We start from the raw sequence: 19,913 nt of genomic DNA, 5'->3' as shown, positions 1-19,913 counted from the left end.
TTGGGCTCCACCAAGGTTTTGCAAGAGCTCCCCCAATGCACTTTTGTCCATGGATGGCTGCCAAATGGTTGTGGAAAGATGTGAATGGGGACCTCCGATTTTGCTATCTTGCTGATGTCAACTCCAGGAACTTTTTTTTTAATTGTTATTGTTGAAATTATTGTATATGTACGCTTTTTATGATCCATATCAGAAATAAAATCCAGTGATTCTTAAATATTAGTTCCCCTAATGGTTTGAAAAAATAAACAAACATTCTTTCTGATTGATAATCACACCAAGATTTCAAAAAACCCTACAAAAAATGTCCAGCAAAAATAATTAGGCACATGAGGAGGATAACAAAACATAATTGCCAGACATATCAGACAATAGAGACATAAATGTAGACAAACTGTAGAAACTCCACAAATATTGGGATTTTTAGAAACAAACTAAAAAAGAGCTGGTTACTCTCTTCAAGTAGATGAAAACTACCGTATTTTCCAGCGTATAAGATGACCCCCTAATTTTACAGTTAAAACATAGGTTTAGGCCTATATTCGCTGTATAAGACGTACATTCTAGTAAAAAGCCTGCTCAGATTGGCCAGAGTCAGAGAGGCGGTCTATTAAAAAAAGAACTGGTGTGACTACCCCCTACTTCAGAGGCAACACCAGTTCTTTTTTTAATAGACCGCCTCTCTGACTCTGGCCAATCTGAGCAGGCTTTTTACTAGAATGTACGTCTTATACAGCGAATATAGGCCTAAACCTATGTTTTAACTGTAAAATTAGGGGGTCGTCTTATACGCCGGAAAATACTAAGCTTAGATTTCAACAGGGAACAATAACCTATAAACAGTGAAATAACTAACACATTTGGAAATGAAACACTTAGAATTCTAAAACCAAGAAATATAGTAACCCAAATTAATAAATCAGAGGATGGTTTTAACAGTAGGTTAGACACAGCCAAAGAGTAAATTATCAAAGTGGAAGACAAATCAGTAGAAAATAATCAAAATACAGCATGGACTAACAAAAGGTAGAAAATATGAAGAGAAAGATAAGCAGTATAGAGAATACAATAATGTTTAGCATACTAATTAAACACTCAAAATGAAAAATGATAAAAAAAATAAATCAGAGAAAATATTTGCAAAGATGAAGGCTAAAATTTTATCAGGGATTATGAAAACATCACACAATTCAAGAAGCCCCCCAAAATTCCAGGTACAATATATTTTTTAAATCCTTACATAGAGACATCATGATGGAACTAATAAAAGCAGCTGGTTAAAGAAAAGCAAAGTTTATTCAAAATAGTGATAGCCTGACAGCAAGCTTCTCATTCAGCAGGAACACAGAAACCACAAGAAAGTATGTTTGATGTATTGAAAATAAATAACTGCCAACTAGGAAAAATATCTTTCATAAATGAAAATGAAATAAAAGATATTTTCACATCAACAAAAACCATTCACCACCAGCATCCTGGAATAAATTTCTAAAGGAAGGATGCTCTTAAAAACATAGTGAGTAAGGATCAAAGAATATAAAATATATGGATAAAGCCAAATGGGCACTGACCATACATGACAAGTAATATCTTACGTTTAAATATATATACAAATGTTTACATATATCCTCTTATACTACATTACAAAAATAGCACATAATTCAGGAGAAGTTAATGGAGATAGATGTTATCAACTCTGTCACTGGGAAAAAGGGTAAAGCTATCAATTTGTGTTAAACATTGATAAGCAAAACTGGAGTACAACCTAACTGGAAGATACATGTGGAGGTAGATTTAAAAGCTCCTAGAAGATAACAGAACAGTATCTTCATGGCCATGAGATAGGAAAGGTATTTCTTAAATAAGGACACAAAACACATAAATCATAAAGAGAAGGATTGGTGAAATGATTATAATACTAAAAGCGTAATATGCTAATCAGACAAAGCTGGGGCTGTGAGGGAAGCCCTGATCCCAGGTGCCTGCTGATGGCCGGGGGAGGGACACACACACACACACACACACACACACACACACACACACACGGGACGGGACTACTCTCTCTCTCTCTTTTTTTTTTTTTTTAGGAAGGGCTATTCTTGCACGAATTTTGTGCATTAGGCCTCTAGTATTGAAATAAAAGACCATTCATTGGGGCACTATAAAAAGAGCGAAAAGCCAAGGCACAGTGTAGTAAAAGATATTTACAACACATATAACTAATAAAAGACTCGTATCTATTTACAAATAAGTAAGAAAAATACTCATAACCCACAGAAAATTGAACAAGAGATTTGAACAAAGGGTTTTCGAGAGAGGACATCCAAATTGCCTTAAATATATAATATGCTCAATCTCAGGCACCAGAGAAATGCATGTTGAAACCACAATGAGATACCACTATGCAACCAGCACAGTGGTTTAAATTTTAGAAGCAGGCAATACCAACTCTTGAGGATGTGGAGAAACAGGAAGTCTCCTACCTTGCTGGTGGGAATATCAGTTAGAACAATAATTTTGGAAAACAGTCTGGCACACCTTATAAGCGATTTTACTCACATATGTATGGTCCAACAGAAACATTTTATAGCAGCATTATTCGTAATGGCCCCAAACTAGAAGTAAGTCATCTGCCAACAGTAAAAGGGATGAATTATGGTGTACTCTTATAGTGAGTATTCAATGAAATACTGTACTCACAAGAAGTGAATAAGTCAACTACATAAAGTTGAACAAAAGAAGCAAGATAAAAATCATAAATTCGGTAGGATTCCATTTACATGAAGCACAAAAAAGAAAAACTGATATCTGATATTAGAAATCAGGATAGTGGCTACCTTTGGAGAAGACAAAAGGTTGTGTGATGGTTGGGAGAAGCCAAAAACATTCATAATATACTCTTATTTCTTTATCTGAGTGGTGGTCATATCAGTGTTTATTTTGTGATATTCATCAAACCATACACTTACAGTCTGTGTATTTTTAAAAACATTTTTATTATTGGCCGAAGCCGGTTTGGCTCAGTGGTACAGCATTGGTCTGCGGACTGAAAGATCCCAGGTTCGATTCCGGTCAAGGGCATGTATATTTGTTGCGGGCACATCCCTGGTAGAGGGTGTGCAAGAGGCAGCTGGTCAATGTTTCTCTCTAATCGATGTTTCTAGCTCTCTCTCTCTATCCCTTCCTCTCTGTAAAAAATCAATAAAATATATATATTTTTTAAAATTTTATTATTGATTTCAGAGAAGGGAGAGAGAAACATCAATGATGAGAGGGAATCATTGATTGGCTACCTCCTGCACACTCCCTACTCCTGCAACCCAGTCATGTGCCCTGATCAGGAACTGAACCGTGACCTCCTGGTATATAAGTCGACTCTCAACCACAGAGCCATGCCGGCCAGGCTGTGCATTTTTCTATATGTAGTTTTACTTCAATTAAAAAATATATTTTTAATAAATATAATTAACAAAAAACTAAAAATGGTACTCCCATTGGACCCAGTAATCCCACTTCTAGGAATATATCCCAAGAAACTAGCAACACCAATCAAAAAGGATATATGCATCCCTATGTTCATAGCAGCACAATTTACAATACCTAAGATTTGGAAACAGCCCAAGTGCCCATCAGCAGATGAGTGGGTTTAAAAATTGTGGCACCATCTATACAATGGAATACTATGCTGTTGTAAAAAATAAGGAGTTGTTATCATTTGCAACAGCATGGATGGAAGTGGAGAGCATTATGCTAAGTAAAATAAGCCAGTCAGAGAGAGATAAATATCACATGATCTCTCTTGTTTGTGGAATATAATGAACAATATAAACTGATAAACGAAAACAGAACCAGAGACAGAGAAGCACTGATCAGACCATAAAACATCAGAGGGAAGGTAGGGGAGGGGGAGGGTAAGGGGGAGAGATCAACCAAAGGACTTGTATGCATGCATATAAGCCTAACCAATGGATGCAAACACCAGGGTGCATGAGTGTGTGTGGGGGGGAGGGGGGTGGGGGGGGGGCAGTGGAGGGATAAGGACATGTATGTAATACCTTAATCAATAAAGAGAGAGAAAACTGTAATTGAGTGAGCACCCCATGATACGTGAGATTATAAGGACTCACACATAAAGTGGTGTCCTCAGGATAATTTTGAAGAAAGCCCTTCCTTTATATTGGTGATATGAGGTATTGTTTACCTGACTCCCCTAATAGACTCTGAACCTCTTGGGGCAGGTCCTGCGTCCTCATTTCTGCTGACAGAGTGGATTCTCACTGCATATTTGTGGGATTCACAAAATTATATGCAAATGTGAGAAATATGTTTCTGTTCCCAGGTCAAGAAAACAACCGAAGCCACCTTGCAGACGATACAAGATATGGTCACCATCGAAGACTACGATGTTTCTGAATGCTTCCAACACAGCCGCTCCACGGAGTCCGTGAAGTCCACTGTCTCTGAGACCTACCTGAGCAAGCCCAGCATCGCCAAGAGAAGAGCGAACCAGCAGGAGACCGAGCAGTTCTACTTCATGGTGCGTCTGTTACAGGGGCGGGGACCTTTTTTCTGCGAAGGGCCATTTGGATATTTATAACATCATTCCATGGCCATACAATATTATCAATTTAAAAATTAGCCTGCTGTCTTTGGCCAAACATTTAATTACCTCATCCCTAATGCCTGGGCAGGACCAGACCCAATCATTTCGCAGGCCTTCTACAGTCCTTGGCCAGACCTTTCCCACCCATCTATTGCTTCCCAAGCCACCCTTGGAGCTCAGCTCTGGGGTCCCCACTCACTGCTTCTGGAGCTCCATCAGAACCTCCTAGGTTCTTTATTAAAATAAGGGCCTCTGCCTACCCTCAAAAGTTTCTGATTTAATCCATCTGGGATAGGGTTTAGGAGTTAGTACTTTTTCAAAGCTCCTCAGGTAATTCTGATCTACAGATACATTGAAAGAGGACTAAACTAAAACAGAACTTTTATACTTTGATGGAAACACATGTCACCAGGAGAACTTATTTTTTTTTAAATATATATTTTATTGATTTTTTTTACAGAGAGGAAGAGAGAGGGATAGAGGGTTAGAAACATCGATGAGAGAGAGTCAGCAATCAGCTGCCTCTTGCACACCCCCCACTGGGTATGTGCCCGCAACCAACGTACATGCCTTGACCGGAATTGAACCTGGGACCCTTCAGTCTGCAGGCTGACGCTCTATCCACTGAGCCAAACCGGTTTCGGCACCAGGAGAACTTATTAAAATGTAGGTTCTGGGGGCGATAGGTCAAGGGAGGAGGGACCTGAGGGTCTGCACCTTGAATAGGCTCCCAGCAGACCACACTGTGTGTAGCAAGGTTCTAGGATCTACAAGATAAAAGCAGCTGGATTCTAGATAGCCTATGGGATGTCCCTTGAGATGGACTATATTTTTAATATATTTTTATTGATTTCAGAGAGGGAGAGAGAGAGAGAAACATCAATGAGGAGAATCATTAATTGGCTGCCTCCTGCACACATCACATTTGGGATCAAGCCTGCAACATAGGCATGTGCCCTTGACTGGGAATCAAACCTGGGACTCTTTAGTCTGCAGGCCGATGAGCAAAACTGAGCAAAACTGGCGAGAGCTTGACATTTAAAAAATATATATTTTATTGATTTTTTTTTTTTCCAGAGAAGAAAGGAGAGGGAGAAAGAGCTAGAAACATCGATGAGAGAGAAACATTGATCAGCTGCCTCCTGCACACCCCCTACTGGGGATGTGCCCACAACCAAGATACATGCCTTGACCAGAACCAAACCTGGGACCCTTCAGTCCGCAGACCTACACTCTATCCATTGAGCCAAACCAGTTAGGACTTGAATATTTTTTTAAAGTTAAAAATTGCTCTTTCCTTTTGCAGAAACTCAGAGAATATTTGGAAGGCAGTAATCTCATCACCAAACTTCAAGCCAAGCATGACCTGTTGCAGAGGACCCTGGGAGAAGGTCAGTTATCTGAAGGAGATGGGAAGGTGATATGGGTTATATATTGTGTCATGTATGCGTCCCATGACGTGTTTGGATGGGGGATTTGTGCTTTAAGAAGCAGAGGACACTGCTTTTAAGATTTGCCTTTGTCTGTTTCTGGAATTACCAAGTTCTCCCTGGAACTGTTTTCTTTGTGAGCGTGGCGCTAACCTTGAGGAGGAACAGGGAAATGTAGGGAGGGCTGAATAGCCACCACTGAGCTCCTGGGGAGGACCTTCAGAGCACACTGCTCCTATCAGTAGAGAAGTCGGAAGGAGGTGCATTGGCCTCCACCTGTGACCCCCCCTTCATCCCCCTCCTACCACATCTCTTCCTCCCTTCTTGTCTTTTCCACCCCTCCAGCCCCGCCCCATATGTTTTATTGGGCAATATTTTTGTCCCATTGAATGCCTTTTTGGACTCTAGAAACCAGTAAAACCAGTTCAGGTGACTTTTTCTTTCTGTAGCCATTGGTTTTAGTTAAGACATAACCTAGCTAAATGTATTGTTCTATCTGATAATAGCAAAAAACATAATAGTTATCACTTATAAGGCTTTCTGTGTCAGGCATTGTTCTGAGCTGCATATTTTACTGGATACTATAAACTTCAAATGAGAAAAGTGGGGAGGGGGGGAATTAGAGGCAAAGGGAACTATATAAATGTTGGCTGTTTTTCTATCTTCAGGAAATTTAAAAGGAAAAAAAAATAAATATAAGCAAAGCTCCTGTCTTAAGTGCCTCATAGTCTGTAACTTGAATTACCTTTTATTCACACTAGATCTTGCTAGAAGTTACAAAGAGTGAAAGAGAATATGTATGGAAGTGGAAAATGAGGGGACTGGGTTGTGGGAGTAACTCAGGACAAAAACTGATTACTCCTGTTTGATGTGAACTCTTGCCTCCTACCATTCTAGAAACTTCTTACCCATGAAGAAGTATATCACCTTATTTCCTTGTTTTCCCCAAAGGACCTACTATCCTCGGGGAATTGGTACACGGAAAAAGGTCATCATGACCTACGGCTCCTTTATTACACGTAGGACGCCAGACTCTAAGCTCAAAGGCCAATTTCACTTGGAAAAAAAATGACATTATACTACTAAAAAGTGTCTTAAAAAAATAAAATAACCAAACACAATATATGAACTTTCATTTGATTCTGAATCCAAAAGCAAAAGTTATAAATGGCATTTTCAAGACAATTTGGGAAATTTAAAGATAGACAGTTAAATGGTATTATTGAATTAATATTAATTTTCTTATACGTGGTGGTATGGTTATGAAGGACAAGAATCTTATTCTTAAAAAAATGCTTGCTCAGTGTCATAATGCCTGCAACTTACTTTCCAAATGGTTCAGGAGAGAGAAAGAGAGAGAAAGAGAGAGAGGGCTCAATAAGGCCAATGTGACAGAAGGTTAACAATGGGAAATCTAAGTGAAGGATACGTGAATGTTCCCCGTACTAGTCTTTCAGCTCTTCTGTAACAGAGGTTTCAATTTGAAAAAAAAATAGACCTTTTTATCCTTTGAATTGTTCTGCCTCAGCAACTGTGTCCCAGTTTTTCCTCTTTTCCTCTTCCTAGCATCAGTCCTTTTCTCCCCTCCACCTTTTACAACTGCCTGATATTTCACTGCTGCCCCAAGGTCGGCTGCCAGACCCAACGTATAGATTTATCGTAAGTGTAGATGGATATTTAGGCACAGAGCCCTTTCCTGCAGGACTGGCTACCACTTCAGAAATTGTGAGCTGGAGGGAATTAAGCAGAGGGTGAATTCATTCTTGGCACTACATGCAGACATATGTGTTAACACGCTTGGGATCTCATTCTGAAACTTTGATGGAACTCGTTCTACACAGATCCCCTTCTGTTCCGGGAGAGAGAGCCCCACTGGTTAATATTATTTGACATGCCGTTATTAGCCAGGGCTGTATTTTAGCCAATGTGCTAACTCCACGCTCCAGATTCTCTGTAGCTGCTGAACGGTGTACTGTGTGAACTCTAAGCCAGGATTTCTTTCCCTTGGAATTTCTTTCAGTAGTTTCCAGGGTCCGAGTGGCACAAGCTGTGTGCAGGTGCCCCAGGCCTTCCCAGACTAGACTTGTTCTGCATGTGAAACTGGACGGTTCCCACCCAGTGGCAGCAGACACCCTGGTCTCCGCCCGCCGGTGGCAGACCTCTCTGCTCCCGGGCTGCCCCACGTGTAGGCCTGGCAGCACCCCAGTTGTCGGTCACTGCCTGGGGCTGACACTGGCAGCTTTGCCCAGAGGAAAACTGGGCACAAAGAGCCCACACCACCTTTTCGCCGGCCACTGTGAGCCTGCTGGCTTTCCAGGCGAGCCCTGTTCGTGTTAACAGGCTGACACCAGAGGACACGAGGAGAGTCTGTGGCGCCTGTCCACGGTGAGATAATTCACCGGCAAGCCCTTCTGGAGGAATCCCAGGCTCGGTTTGGCTAAGTGAAGTTAGTAGCACAGGATCAGACGGTGTGCCTGGGGACAGCCCTGACTTTTTATACAGAAATCACATCTCTCAATTATACCGGCCTCACTGCTCCAGAAACTTCGTCGTAAAAACAAATAGAGCCTGACCCAGGATTTAGCAGTTGATCGTACACGGCCGAAACTGTAACTACAGACATGTGTTTGGCCTGTCTTACCGCTCGCTTTTGGCAGGCTACCCGTGGCCGCGTACGTCCTTTGATTTACAACATTTCTGAGCAGCTACATTGAGCTCTTAAAGTGGCACCATCGAAATTCAGAATTCCAAATCTTTGAAAGCGATTGAGATAGAAAGAAGCCTCTTGAGTTGTTAAGACCGAAGTCGTCGTCATCTTCTTTATCCTTCAGCAAACCCGTAACATCCTTTTGTGACATCATTTGTTTTCCAATTGGAGAAGTTCAGCTGAGCCCAGTCAGTGAACACAGAAACCTTTTTCGTTTTTAGTAATGAGCTTTCGTGTTCACGTTGGCTTCTTAGTCTGAATTAAGGGGACGCACATATCGGTGTGATGTTTGCAAAGCACAGGAAGTCGGACTGGAAGCCGAGTTCTATGTTATATTATTTCCAGTTTCTGACAAAGGAATCACGTAGGTTATCTTCACACAATTCCTTGTCTTTAAGCAGGGGTACAAACATACTTTCAAAGAGAAGATGATTGTTAAGGAATTGATTTTCAGAAAAGCAGTGATTGATATTAAGGAAGAACTATCAGAAGATGATGGTTAAGGAATTGATTTTCAGAAAAGCCCTGCAGTGATTGAAGGAAGAAAGGGGACTGGGAAGGAATGCCAGGAGTCCTGGTCAGTCATTCATTTGGGACCTCCGTTCTGTTTGAGTTGTGTGCATGTTAAATATTTTATTTCATTGGTGTTTTAAAACCTCAAATTGCCACCAAACCGCATTTTAGTTTTCCCTTATATTCTGTGAAGAAAAAAACACACTTGGGCATGGAGAATCATTTACCTCCAAATTCTCAAGTGAAAATGTGAGAATGCGCAAATTAGGTGTTCATATCAAAAAGAGGATAGCCCTGAGTCTTTTTTATTTTTTTTTCCTCCAGATGGCCTATATAGGGGGGAGGGGGAATGAGCTGTCTGTTCTTTTTAATAATTAAATAACCTTTCAGAGGAAATGATTGACATAGAATTTTCTGACCACTGGAAGCTTTCACACTTCTCTGGGAAGCTGGTTCTTCTAAGATTGTGCGTTATTGATCTACTAATGATGATGCTGATTAAAAAATAAAACCTCATTCATCAGTTGAGACACACTCTGTACCATTCGCCGAAGAAAATGGATGTGGTGGTGGCGGTTACTCTGTGAAGGCTTGTGCTTGCAAAGCTTGCTCATGGTTCATTAATCAAAATGCATCTTCCACAGATTTTTAATTTTTTATCTCGTACCATTAACCATAGATGGATGGAGCCAAATGATTTTAAGCCATTTTATATAGGATCTTTTTCTAACTCCAGAGAACATTTGGTTGGGATATTTTAACAAGAATAGCAAAGTATTTATTAAACTTATTTCATAATTTTGTTAAATTTATCAGACCTTCGGTATCTGATATTTAGCCATATGGAGCAGATGGAGGTGTAAGGCATAATCCATGCTTTTCTTCTGGGGTCTTTCAAAGTGTTTGACAGGAGGAAGAAAAGACTTACTAATAATACTAGTACCCACTCAATAACATTGTTTTGAAAGTTGTGAATTAATACAGCACCTAAATAAATGGTAGCTATCACTGCTGTTTTTATTATTGTTACTAGATAGTTTGTATTATCCTTTTATGTTATAGTAGAGTAGGCAACATGGCAGAATACAGTATAGCACAAGCCAGATACTTCCTCAGCCCTTTCCTCGTTCTAATGACTCACCCTGGGTGATCTTGGCTAGTCCCATAGCCCCAGCACAACATGAATATAGTGACTCTCGAATTTGAATCACCAGCCCTGCCTGCTCCCTGAACTTGAACTCTGTGTAGCCAGCTTCGTGCTGAAGGATATCGCATAGGTACCACTGCTCACTATCTGCCATCCCCACTTCCTGAGAGACCTTCTCCCACTTTCAAAGAGCTTTAAATTATTCTAGAGTTCTCTTTTCTTTTCTACCCCCGAAGTAGCAGAAGCCCAAAGAAGGAAGGAACTTACGTTAAATGGGAGCAGAGGGAAATCTAATTCTTTTCCATACCCTTCACCCCCCTCCAAATCATGGCTAAAACCCGATTCTGCCAACAGTGGCCTGGATCTGTATTGAGAAAGGTATTTTCTGATATTAAGTGTCTCTTCTTGTTTAGTAAACGGATATTAATGAAAAACGTTGTATTTACTTAGTTATAGAAAAGCAGATAATAGAGTGAAAGTCTTTTGCAGCCTGGGAGTGTTTGTTTACCATTCCCAATGAGCCAGCTTTGTCTGCTGTTGTTACACTGGCCCTGCCCTCAGGTCTGACTCACTGGGCTCACCTGTTTGTGCTACAACAACATGACCATCCTCTGCCAAGCTGTTTGAGGACCATATCATCGTTTTGCAAACAAAACCAGTTGAATGGTTCACTTTCCCACACCCCTTTCCTACGGCTCCGCCCTAACTGTAAGAAAGAGCAGACAGCAACCATAGACACATTCAGACGTGACATTAGCACAGTTTGTAGGAACACCACAAATATATAGAGCTGTTATTTAAAACGAGTCACAAAGTCTGAATGTATGAGAAGAACCTCACGTTTTAAATAACGGAGGACTTTTTGCTTGCAAGTTGGTGGAATGTAGCATAATTTAACGTCCTTCTACTTTAATATCTGTAAATGTCATTTCTGATTAGAAAATGCAATGCCTCTCCCCGATTTCATAATATAGAAAGAACACCAATTTAATCTAAAGGAAATTGAGTTCTCCCAATCCTGTGTGACCCCTACATCTCCCCTTATGAGGTGACAATCAAGCCAGAGGGAATAACTAACATTCTGGGATATGCTTTATTTGTATTTCATCCTTGAACTTATAGTTAGGATCAAGTAGCCACTTCTCATTTAAGTAAATAAGTAGCCTTGCCTCAAATTGCCAAGTAAAACATGTTTCTCCAATCTATAGATTTTTTTAAGTTTTATGTATAGATCTTATGAAATATTTACTTTGAATTATTTGCCTATCACTATATGCAACCCTCATGTTTTCTGCCATAAATGGTGTAAGTTATTAAAAACTTAAAATTTTAAAATAGTGGACAGATGATACAAAACATTGCCAAATGCATCCCACAGATTCCATTTCATTTACTTCCTTTGATTTTTTTTTTTTTTTCTTTCTTGCAGGTCATAGAGCTGAGTATATGACTACAAGGTAGGAAACCATTTTATCATAACTCATGTTGTGTCTCACTCGCTTTTCTCTTTAACAAGAAGCAGCCATTTAAATGCAAGAATGAACATAGTGTGTTAATGACCGTGGAAGATAGTCTGGGCTTGACAAAACCCAGTAATGTGAAGTGTTTGAGGTTCTCACAAAACAGGATCTGCTCTGGCAGACCCGAAGATTTCCCAGAGGAACCATAAAGCTCTTTAATGAGCAGACTCAGGAAAAGAGACCTCGATTGAATGGGTTTGTTCTATCTAATCAGAACACTTACAAGTTTCTAGAAAAAGTCTGAGAAGACTTTTGATAATTTAATTAACAGGCAACACTATATGCATATCTACTGTGTTAGCAAATAGGAAGTCTGATTAGTTGCATCCTGTGCCTGCTTTCCCTCATTTTGGACAAAAATCAGAGCTATCTTCAGGACTCTTAGGATGTGAACTCTCTACCCCTTTTTGGTTGACGTGAAAGATTTAACTTCGAATGCCTATAACCATATTTCCTTTCCATTCTTTCTTTTCAATTCATGGGAGGATTTTTTAAAAATATATTTTATTGAGTTTTTACAGAGAGGAAGAGAGAGGGATAGAAAGTTAGAAACATCAATGAGAGAAACATCAACCAGCTGCCTCCTGCACAACCCTACTGGGGATGTGCCTGCAACCAATGTACATGCCCATTACCGGAATCAAACCTGGGACCTTTCAGTCTGTAGGCCCACATTCTATCCACTGAGCCAAACCGGTTTCGACCATGGGAGGATTTTGAAACTAGTGCTGAGAAAGAAAAGCCTTTTTGGAAGCTGATTCTGACTTGAGTTGGGAACGTTTACGGCAGCTTTTATTTTTCTGTGTCCACATTTGCACAACAGCCAGATGACACATCAAGGTGACACTTTTGAAATCGAGTTCTCTTGGAGGTGCGAGGCACGCAGGACACCGGTGTGCCTGTTGCTGTCATTGGCAAGTCAATTTCAAGGCTCTGTAACATTCCCTCTGGGTCATTTATTCAAAAGGAAGAGCCCTCTCACTTTTTGGTGAGCCAATTCCGAAGATATAGCTACTGACTTGTCAAAACTTGACAAAAACACTGAGGTTTTTCTTCCCTATAGCAGTGACAAAGAGGAATGGTACCTCTACAGAATAATGTGTGGCTTAGGGAATTTTTTTTTTTTTTTTTTTTTTATCTCTCGGCACTATCAACCTCTTACCTGTTGTTTCTAAATTATAATTAATGTAAGGCACTTCAAGAATTTTTTTCAAAAAGGAAGGAATGCAAGCATAGTAATTTTCAGTGAGAACCGGACTTGCTGAGTGGACTAGACACTCACATCCCCCTGAAGGGCGCCTTCTCTCCTCCACGGGGGCAGCCGCAGAGGCAGCCAGGTTGTCAGGAAGGTGTGTGGTGAGCACACACCTAGAACGAGTCCGACAGGGCTGAATGGCCCTGGCTCGGAGCAGTCTGCCCGATACGCCCCCTCGGCCCTGGGAAGTGGCTTTGATAAGCTCTCGGGCAGTTTGTTTTCATTTTCAAGTTGCTTTCACAGCGTTGGTATCTCCACGTTTGCCTCACTTTAGGAGTGTTAAGGGAGGTGATTTTTCAGGCGTTTGGTGGAAAACTCAAAAGCCATCCCTGTATGAGCCCCAGCACGGGTCACTCTGCACCTCCCGGTCGTGCGGGAACAGTTGTCCGGTGCCCCTGGGGGCTGTGGCTCCCACGACCCGTTTGCTTGTCCCGTGAATCAGTGGCCAAACCAAAGGAGCCTGTGTTCGTGTCGTCTTAGCTTGGTCAGCTGCTCCCGGTGTCCTCAGAGGTGAAGCGCTGTTGGGCTTTGTAATAACCACGCCTCCTAGTTTTTTATCTGATGCTTTGATGTCTTGGACTCTTGCTGGCTCTGAAGGGACTGCCCCACTGAGGGTCAGCCAGTTCCTGGCGATAGTAAAGGGCTTGCTTGCTAGCGTGCCGTTTGCATACAAACCAACCAACCCAGAGCCCGTGCCCGCAGCTACTTCCTTCATGAAGCTTTGACATCAGAGTCACTCTTTTTCCTCCCACTCACCCGAAGGCCAGGAACCAGACAACCAGGGACCGTTCCCAGGCCCCGTAGCGCCCCCCCCACCACCACCACCAAATTATTCAAACTAGCCCATCCTAAACCTGTTCGCCCTGCCTCGTCTGTTCCTCCCACGGGAACCACAGCAAAGGCTCCTGCCCACGTTCCCCCGCCTCACTCTGCCTCTGACCAGCCCGGGTGCCCCAGTGTGGGCGGCCCCTCCTCTGAGAACTGGGAAGAGTAGAAAACTGTCTTTTCAATGGCAGTTGTCTTCCGTTCTGTTGGGCTCACCAAACCTCAATAGAAATAGAGTCTGCGTTTTAAAACACTCCCAAAATACTGAGAGGCGTGGATGAAAGGAAGCTCGTGTGGTTAAATTCTTTGGTGGGCCGCGTTGTCTTTTTAAATCTACCAGATCCTTTCCTTTGTGGACGGCACAAAAGTCAGTGTATAAAGGAGATTTCAGAAGTTTCAGCGGCGGCAGATTATGACATGCTGCCTAGAAGGGAGCATCCCTGTTTGCTTCTGGACATCTGCCCCTTTCACCTCTCAAGCACCGTGGGGCTCAGGTTACTGCTGCTGATGGCAGTGGTGATATCTTAGGAAGCCGGATGGGCTTCCACGTAAATCCCCAGGGTTTTCTGTCCAAACTGGCCTCCCTAACCAGTGGTCAGCAAACTGCGGCTCCAGAGCCACATGCGGCTCTTTGGCCCCGTGAGTGTGGCTCTTCCACGAAATACCACGTGCGGGCACGCCCGTACAGTGCGATTGAAACTTCGTGGCCCGTGCGCAGAAGTCAGTTTTCGGCTCTCAAAAGAAATTTCCATCATTGTACCGTTGATATTTGGCTCTGTTGACTAATGTGTTTGCCAACCACTGTCCTAAACCTTAATGAGCTCAAATTCTTCCTAGAGAGTTTGCCTCATGAGGAAGGGCTTTACCTGATTTCCAAGTGTGATGTACAGCCTCATAGAAGCCTCCCACCAAAACGTTCACATTGGAATGTCCACAGAGAGGTCTAGGGACGCTTCTGTTGTGTATTTCACTCAGCACCATTGGAAAAGTTGAGTCGGACAATCCTGGGCCTCTTTGCTCTAAACGGGGAGGACAGAAAAGGTTCCCTCGCCCATCACAGAGCAAGATGCTACAAGGTGTCTTAAGAGGGTAGATGGTGCCCTGGGGTGCACACGCCAGAGAGACTGGCTTATCCACCAGAGCACAGACTGTGGAGGGCGATGGAAGGAGTCCAGAACAGAAAGAACTGGTACATCCTAACACTCTGCACATATCTAGGTGGGAGACAGTGTGCTTTAAGGAAATAACAGTTCACACGAGTGTGTGCACCCCTTCCCAAGGAAGAGCATTGAAACCCAACGCTGTCTTTTCCCTCGCGATTCATTAACGGCTACTTTTGCATGAAGTCAAATCCCATGATACCTGAGGGCTATTGAACAGATACGATGTTATGTGCCTCAAAGCATTATGTTGTAACTAAAAATGTGATATTTCATTGCTCATGTTGGGATTTATCAGAGCCTTAATTTTTATGGCCTGTCATGTCTTCTGTGTGACTTATAAGCTACACAACACAAATCACAAACCTTGGTTTGTGACACTGGGCCAAATAGTTCTCAATTCCATTTGGGGACGCTTATCTTTTTTTTCATTTATTACTGATTTTAGAGAGAGAGTGGAAGGGAGAAGGGGAGAGAAGTGGGGGGAGGGAATACATTGTGAGAGAGAAACGTACCTCAGTTGCCTCCCGTGCGCACCCTGATCAGGGATCAAACCCGAAACCTGTGTATGTGCCTGGACTGGGAATGGAACCCTCAACCACCTCTCAGTGTATGGGAGGACACGCCAACCAACTGAGCCACACCAGCCAGGGAGATGCTTACCATGTTTAAACAAACCGGGAGACAGATGTGGACTACAACACACGAGAAAAGAGTGGTCTGGATGAATAGCTTGTATGGTTTGTGATACATAAGTAAAAGCAAATACATAGGAAAGGGGAAGGACTCTTTTCCCCGAGGGTGGGGGTGGAGAAGGAACACGGAATTCCTGTGTTTTATAATTTTGATGTGACCTATGGGTGTTTCGTTCGTTGTTTGATTTCTGCCATGCTCAGTAATTATATTCCCTTCCCTCAGGCCTCCAAATGTTCCCCCTAAGCCCCAGAAACACAGGAAGTCCAGACCCCGCTCACAGTATAATGCTAAGTTGTTTAATGGGGATTTGGAAACATTCGTCAAGGTACTGGCACCAGCCATCTGGGTGGCTGATCTCCATGCTTCTCACTATAATGGTCTCGGCCTCTCATACACGGAGGCAGGTCATTATGTCCAAGTCTGTCCTGGGGCTCTTTGCTTTCCCAGAAAAATCAATATAATATTTCCTGAAGTCAGAGAGAAAAGAATATTTGGTTTGAGTGCCTTCAGAAGAAGAAATAAATGTGGGTGTTATTGTGCTGGCAAAAAGAAAAAGCCCTCTTTTTTAAAAAAAGAAAAAAATTTTTTTGTACAAAAAGAAAAAGAGCTACCGGATAAAAATGTTTTGTTTTTTACTCGTGCAAATAAGGTGGCACAAAATATCAAAGTCCCTTGTCAGGGTAGCTCTGCAGCTCAGCAAGAGTTCTGATTTCCCGTGACTTGAGGAATTCATTATATTGGATGAATTGTAAGACCCTGTGGTCTGTATCTTGTATCTCTGCCGTGTTTACTCTGTCTTCTTTTTTCATCCTGTATTTCTGGTAATGCTTCTAGCCGAGGACGAAGGAACTCGCACGCGAGACACCAGGTATAGTGCTAGAGGGAGGTGAGGGCGCAGCCTCTTTCGCCCGCGGTGTCCTTTTCCAATCATCGTCATGCTTGGCTTTCATCGGGCTTTTTAAGGTCTTTAAAAGAAAAACGTTTGCCGCTGGAAATTAGACAGGCTTCTAATATAAGGTGACCAGACGTCCCGCTTTTGGCGGGACAGTGCCGATTTTTACTAATTTTGGTAAAAATCAGGATGTCTGGTCACCTTATTCTAATAGGCTTTGCTTAGAAAGGCATGGTAGAAATCAGACGCTGATTTAAGAAGAATAGTCTTCTCTGGTAAAACTGGATAAACTCATCGTTTTCATATTGTGTAATTTGGCAAACAGACCAAATTTGAGTCCCTGGACGTTTATGATAAGGAAAGTCAACATTCAATACCAAATGCACACTTCATACCGGATTATGGACCCCCGTGTGAAATAGACAAAAAATAAAATAACTTTATATAGGAAACTACATCATTGATAATCTCCCTTAATATAATAATATGTTACACATATCTTACCTTATTTAAAATCAGATCTTTTATTGACTGTGTACACTAATGACTTTTAAACATTTGCCCGCACATGTGACTCATGTATGGACAGAAAGATACGTGCATGCATGGCCTTAAGCATGAGCCCTAACCATGCAATGACGTGAAAGGCCACCGGACACCTAAACAGCAATCACAAATGCACTGCCATCGCCTTATACCCAGAAGAGCCCTATTGGCTCTAATTTAATATAAAATTATTTTCAGGTTTGATTATCTGGTTTCCCAGGCTTGTTATAAGCGGGGGTCAGTTAGCTGGAGAGAGGGACTGGTCCAGTGGGATCACTGAGATGGGCAGCCGGACGCCTGGCAGAGAGAGGATGCAGAGAAGCTCAGGAAAGCACATGGATGCTTCTGTTCCATCAGATAGCATAGCGTGAGAATGACTGCCGAAGATGAGAGAAAAGCACAGGGTGTATTTTTTTTTAAATATATTTTATTGATTTTTTCATAGATAGGAAGAGAGAGGGTTAGAGAGTAAGAAACATCGATGAGAGAGAATCATGGATCAGCTGCCTCTTGCACACCCCCTACTGGGGATGTGCCTGCAACGAAGGTACATGCCCTTGACCGGAATCGAACCTGGGACCTTTCAGTCTGCAGGCCGACGCTCTATCCACTGAGCCAAACCAGTTTCGGCCAGACTGTATTTTTTAAAGATTTTTCATTAAGAACAATGAAAGGAAACCAAATGTAAGTACTCGAGAAGGAGTAAACTGGTTATCCTGGGACGTTCACTATGTGCGCCCTTCGCTGTCCCAGAGGGCGCGCTGAAGAATCCTTGGGAACAGCAGTAGCACAGCACACACAGCGATCTCTGCGCTTCTGAAAAGTGCTCCCTCACCGAGGTCCCCGCAATACCACTGCGAGGCAACAAGAGCAAAACCATTTCTCCTCTCTGTCCCCCGGGAACACTGGGACACAAAGGGATTCCTTTGAATGGGAGGTGGAACACAGCTCCCTTCTTGTAAAGTATGCCGCCAAAGCAGCTGGCATCCACAAAATTAAAACACACGTTGTATTTCTACTCCAGAATTCATTATACCTGAATGAAGTACTGATAACAGCTGAAAGGATAGCAATTACTTGAGTAAATGTAACCACACAGAAAAAATAGATTTTAAGTAATAAGACATTTTTCTTTGGAAGGATTTTAGTGCAAACATTTTTCTTTTAATAACCTTTTATTCTTTGTGTTTTCTTCTTGTTTTAACACTCAGTTCAGCAGAGATGCAAACTAATATTCTCCTATTATCGCTTACATTTAGATATTTGTTGCTTTTTTACAATGTTACATGTGTTGTTCATATAAAGGTTTCTTCCTCTAAAACACACCTGTATCTTAAAGAAAAAATCCCCTCACCTACTCAGAAGGTTTTGATATAATTATGTTGTTATTCTTGCGTCAGCGAGTCCACACCAAAAAAGAGTTTGCACTCTTAAGGACCTTCTTTAAGAAATTAAAGAAGTTTACATTCCTTAAAAATAAAATGAACTCTTAGAGAAACTTCATAGAAGCTCCAGAAGCCATGGAACCACTAGCTGGTTTATACAGATTGTCTTAAAACCTAAAGTAAAACTACTCCTCAAGCTGTGCGTTGCCCATTCTAGGAATAGTAACCAGTTTCAGTTCCTAATCCTTCCCCTGAGACTTAATTGAAAAGGTTAGTGGATTCCGAATTGTTCTCATCTATCAAGACAGCCAAATTCTCCTTGTGTTTCATAATAAAATTCCTCATGAATTTAGTACCTAATGTCAGCTAATCATTTCGAACCTCCATGTTTCCTTTAAGATCTAATTTCTGAAACAGCAGAGTCCAAAGTACATGAAAAACAACTCCCCCGTCAGTAACCTTCTGTGACGACATGGAGTGCGTGGCCTGGGTCCACGTTTAACGGTGACCTTGCAGCTCCTTCCTCTCACTTGTCATCCGTTCCATGTTTTAAAACATTTCTAACACTCACATGTGTTCAGCGGAGATGTGGGGGGGGGGGGGGAGGGTTGGCCAAAAAATACTCCTTCCTAAGAAAAGAGGATGTGCATTTGTGTCATTGAAAAAAAAAATTAAAAAATCCTTAAATCATGGGAAAAGCATCAATTAAAAATAAATCAGTCAGGATAAGTATGTTCTGGTGCAAACGAAATAAATACATTGCCCGTTAGAAGCACCTGTACAGCAATTGTCAGGTCACGCATCTGGGAAAATGGAGCCTCTCGGGATGTCCCGGAGAGGACCCCGGAAGGCCGAAAGGCTGTGCTTGGTGACTAGTTTGCACGGTTCTCTTTAAGTCCGTTAGATTACCTTCGTCAACAGCCTTTTAAAAAGTGAGTGGCTCATAGATTCATTTTGGTATGTGAGCCTACGACGTGCGAGTAGAAGAGATGCACAGCAGAGTCGAGCGGAAGCAGGATTGCTTTAAAGGCATTTTATTTGGTTTGCTCCAGAACGGAAACATACCTTTGATTAATTTTAATGTTGGCCCTTGGGTACTATTTTCGGGGTGTGGGGGGGGGGGTATGGAAATGATCATCTTTCAGATGATCAGTGCCGTGCCCTCCTTGTAATTGAACTGTGCGCGTTATGATGATGTGTGATTTACGCCTCTCCTGTGCCGTTAACTGGTTTC

General features: G+C 42.0%; 1 protein-coding gene across 3 annotated transcripts in view; it reads left to right on the top strand.

Annotated features, from left to right (window-relative positions):
• SRGAP1 (SLIT-ROBO Rho GTPase activating protein 1) overlaps positions 1–19,913 on the top strand; it is a 261,746-nt gene that overhangs the window by 198,693 nt on the left and 43,140 nt on the right. Inside the window, exons 9-12 of one of the 3 annotated variants that reach the window (XM_084877575.1) lie at positions 4,340–4,537; positions 5,910–5,994; positions 11,830–11,857; positions 16,691–16,724. In XM_084877575.1, coding sequence (XP_084733701.1) covers positions 4,340–4,537; positions 5,910–5,994; positions 11,830–11,857; positions 16,691–16,724 — 345 coding nt within the window. Of the gene's footprint in view, positions 1–4,339; positions 4,538–5,909; positions 6,021–11,829; positions 11,858–16,078; positions 16,182–16,690; positions 16,725–19,913 lie in introns of all 3 variants that reach the window. The other 2 variants (XM_084877574.1, XR_014794476.1) reach the window with 2 other exon arrangements.

This window comes from Pipistrellus hanaki (genome assembly GCF_964339955.1).
Source record: "Pipistrellus hanaki genome assembly, chromosome: 3".
Classification (NCBI taxonomy): Eukaryota; Metazoa; Chordata; class Mammalia; order Chiroptera; family Vespertilionidae; genus Pipistrellus; species Pipistrellus hanaki.
This window is presented reverse-complemented; position numbering and strand designations above follow the sequence as displayed.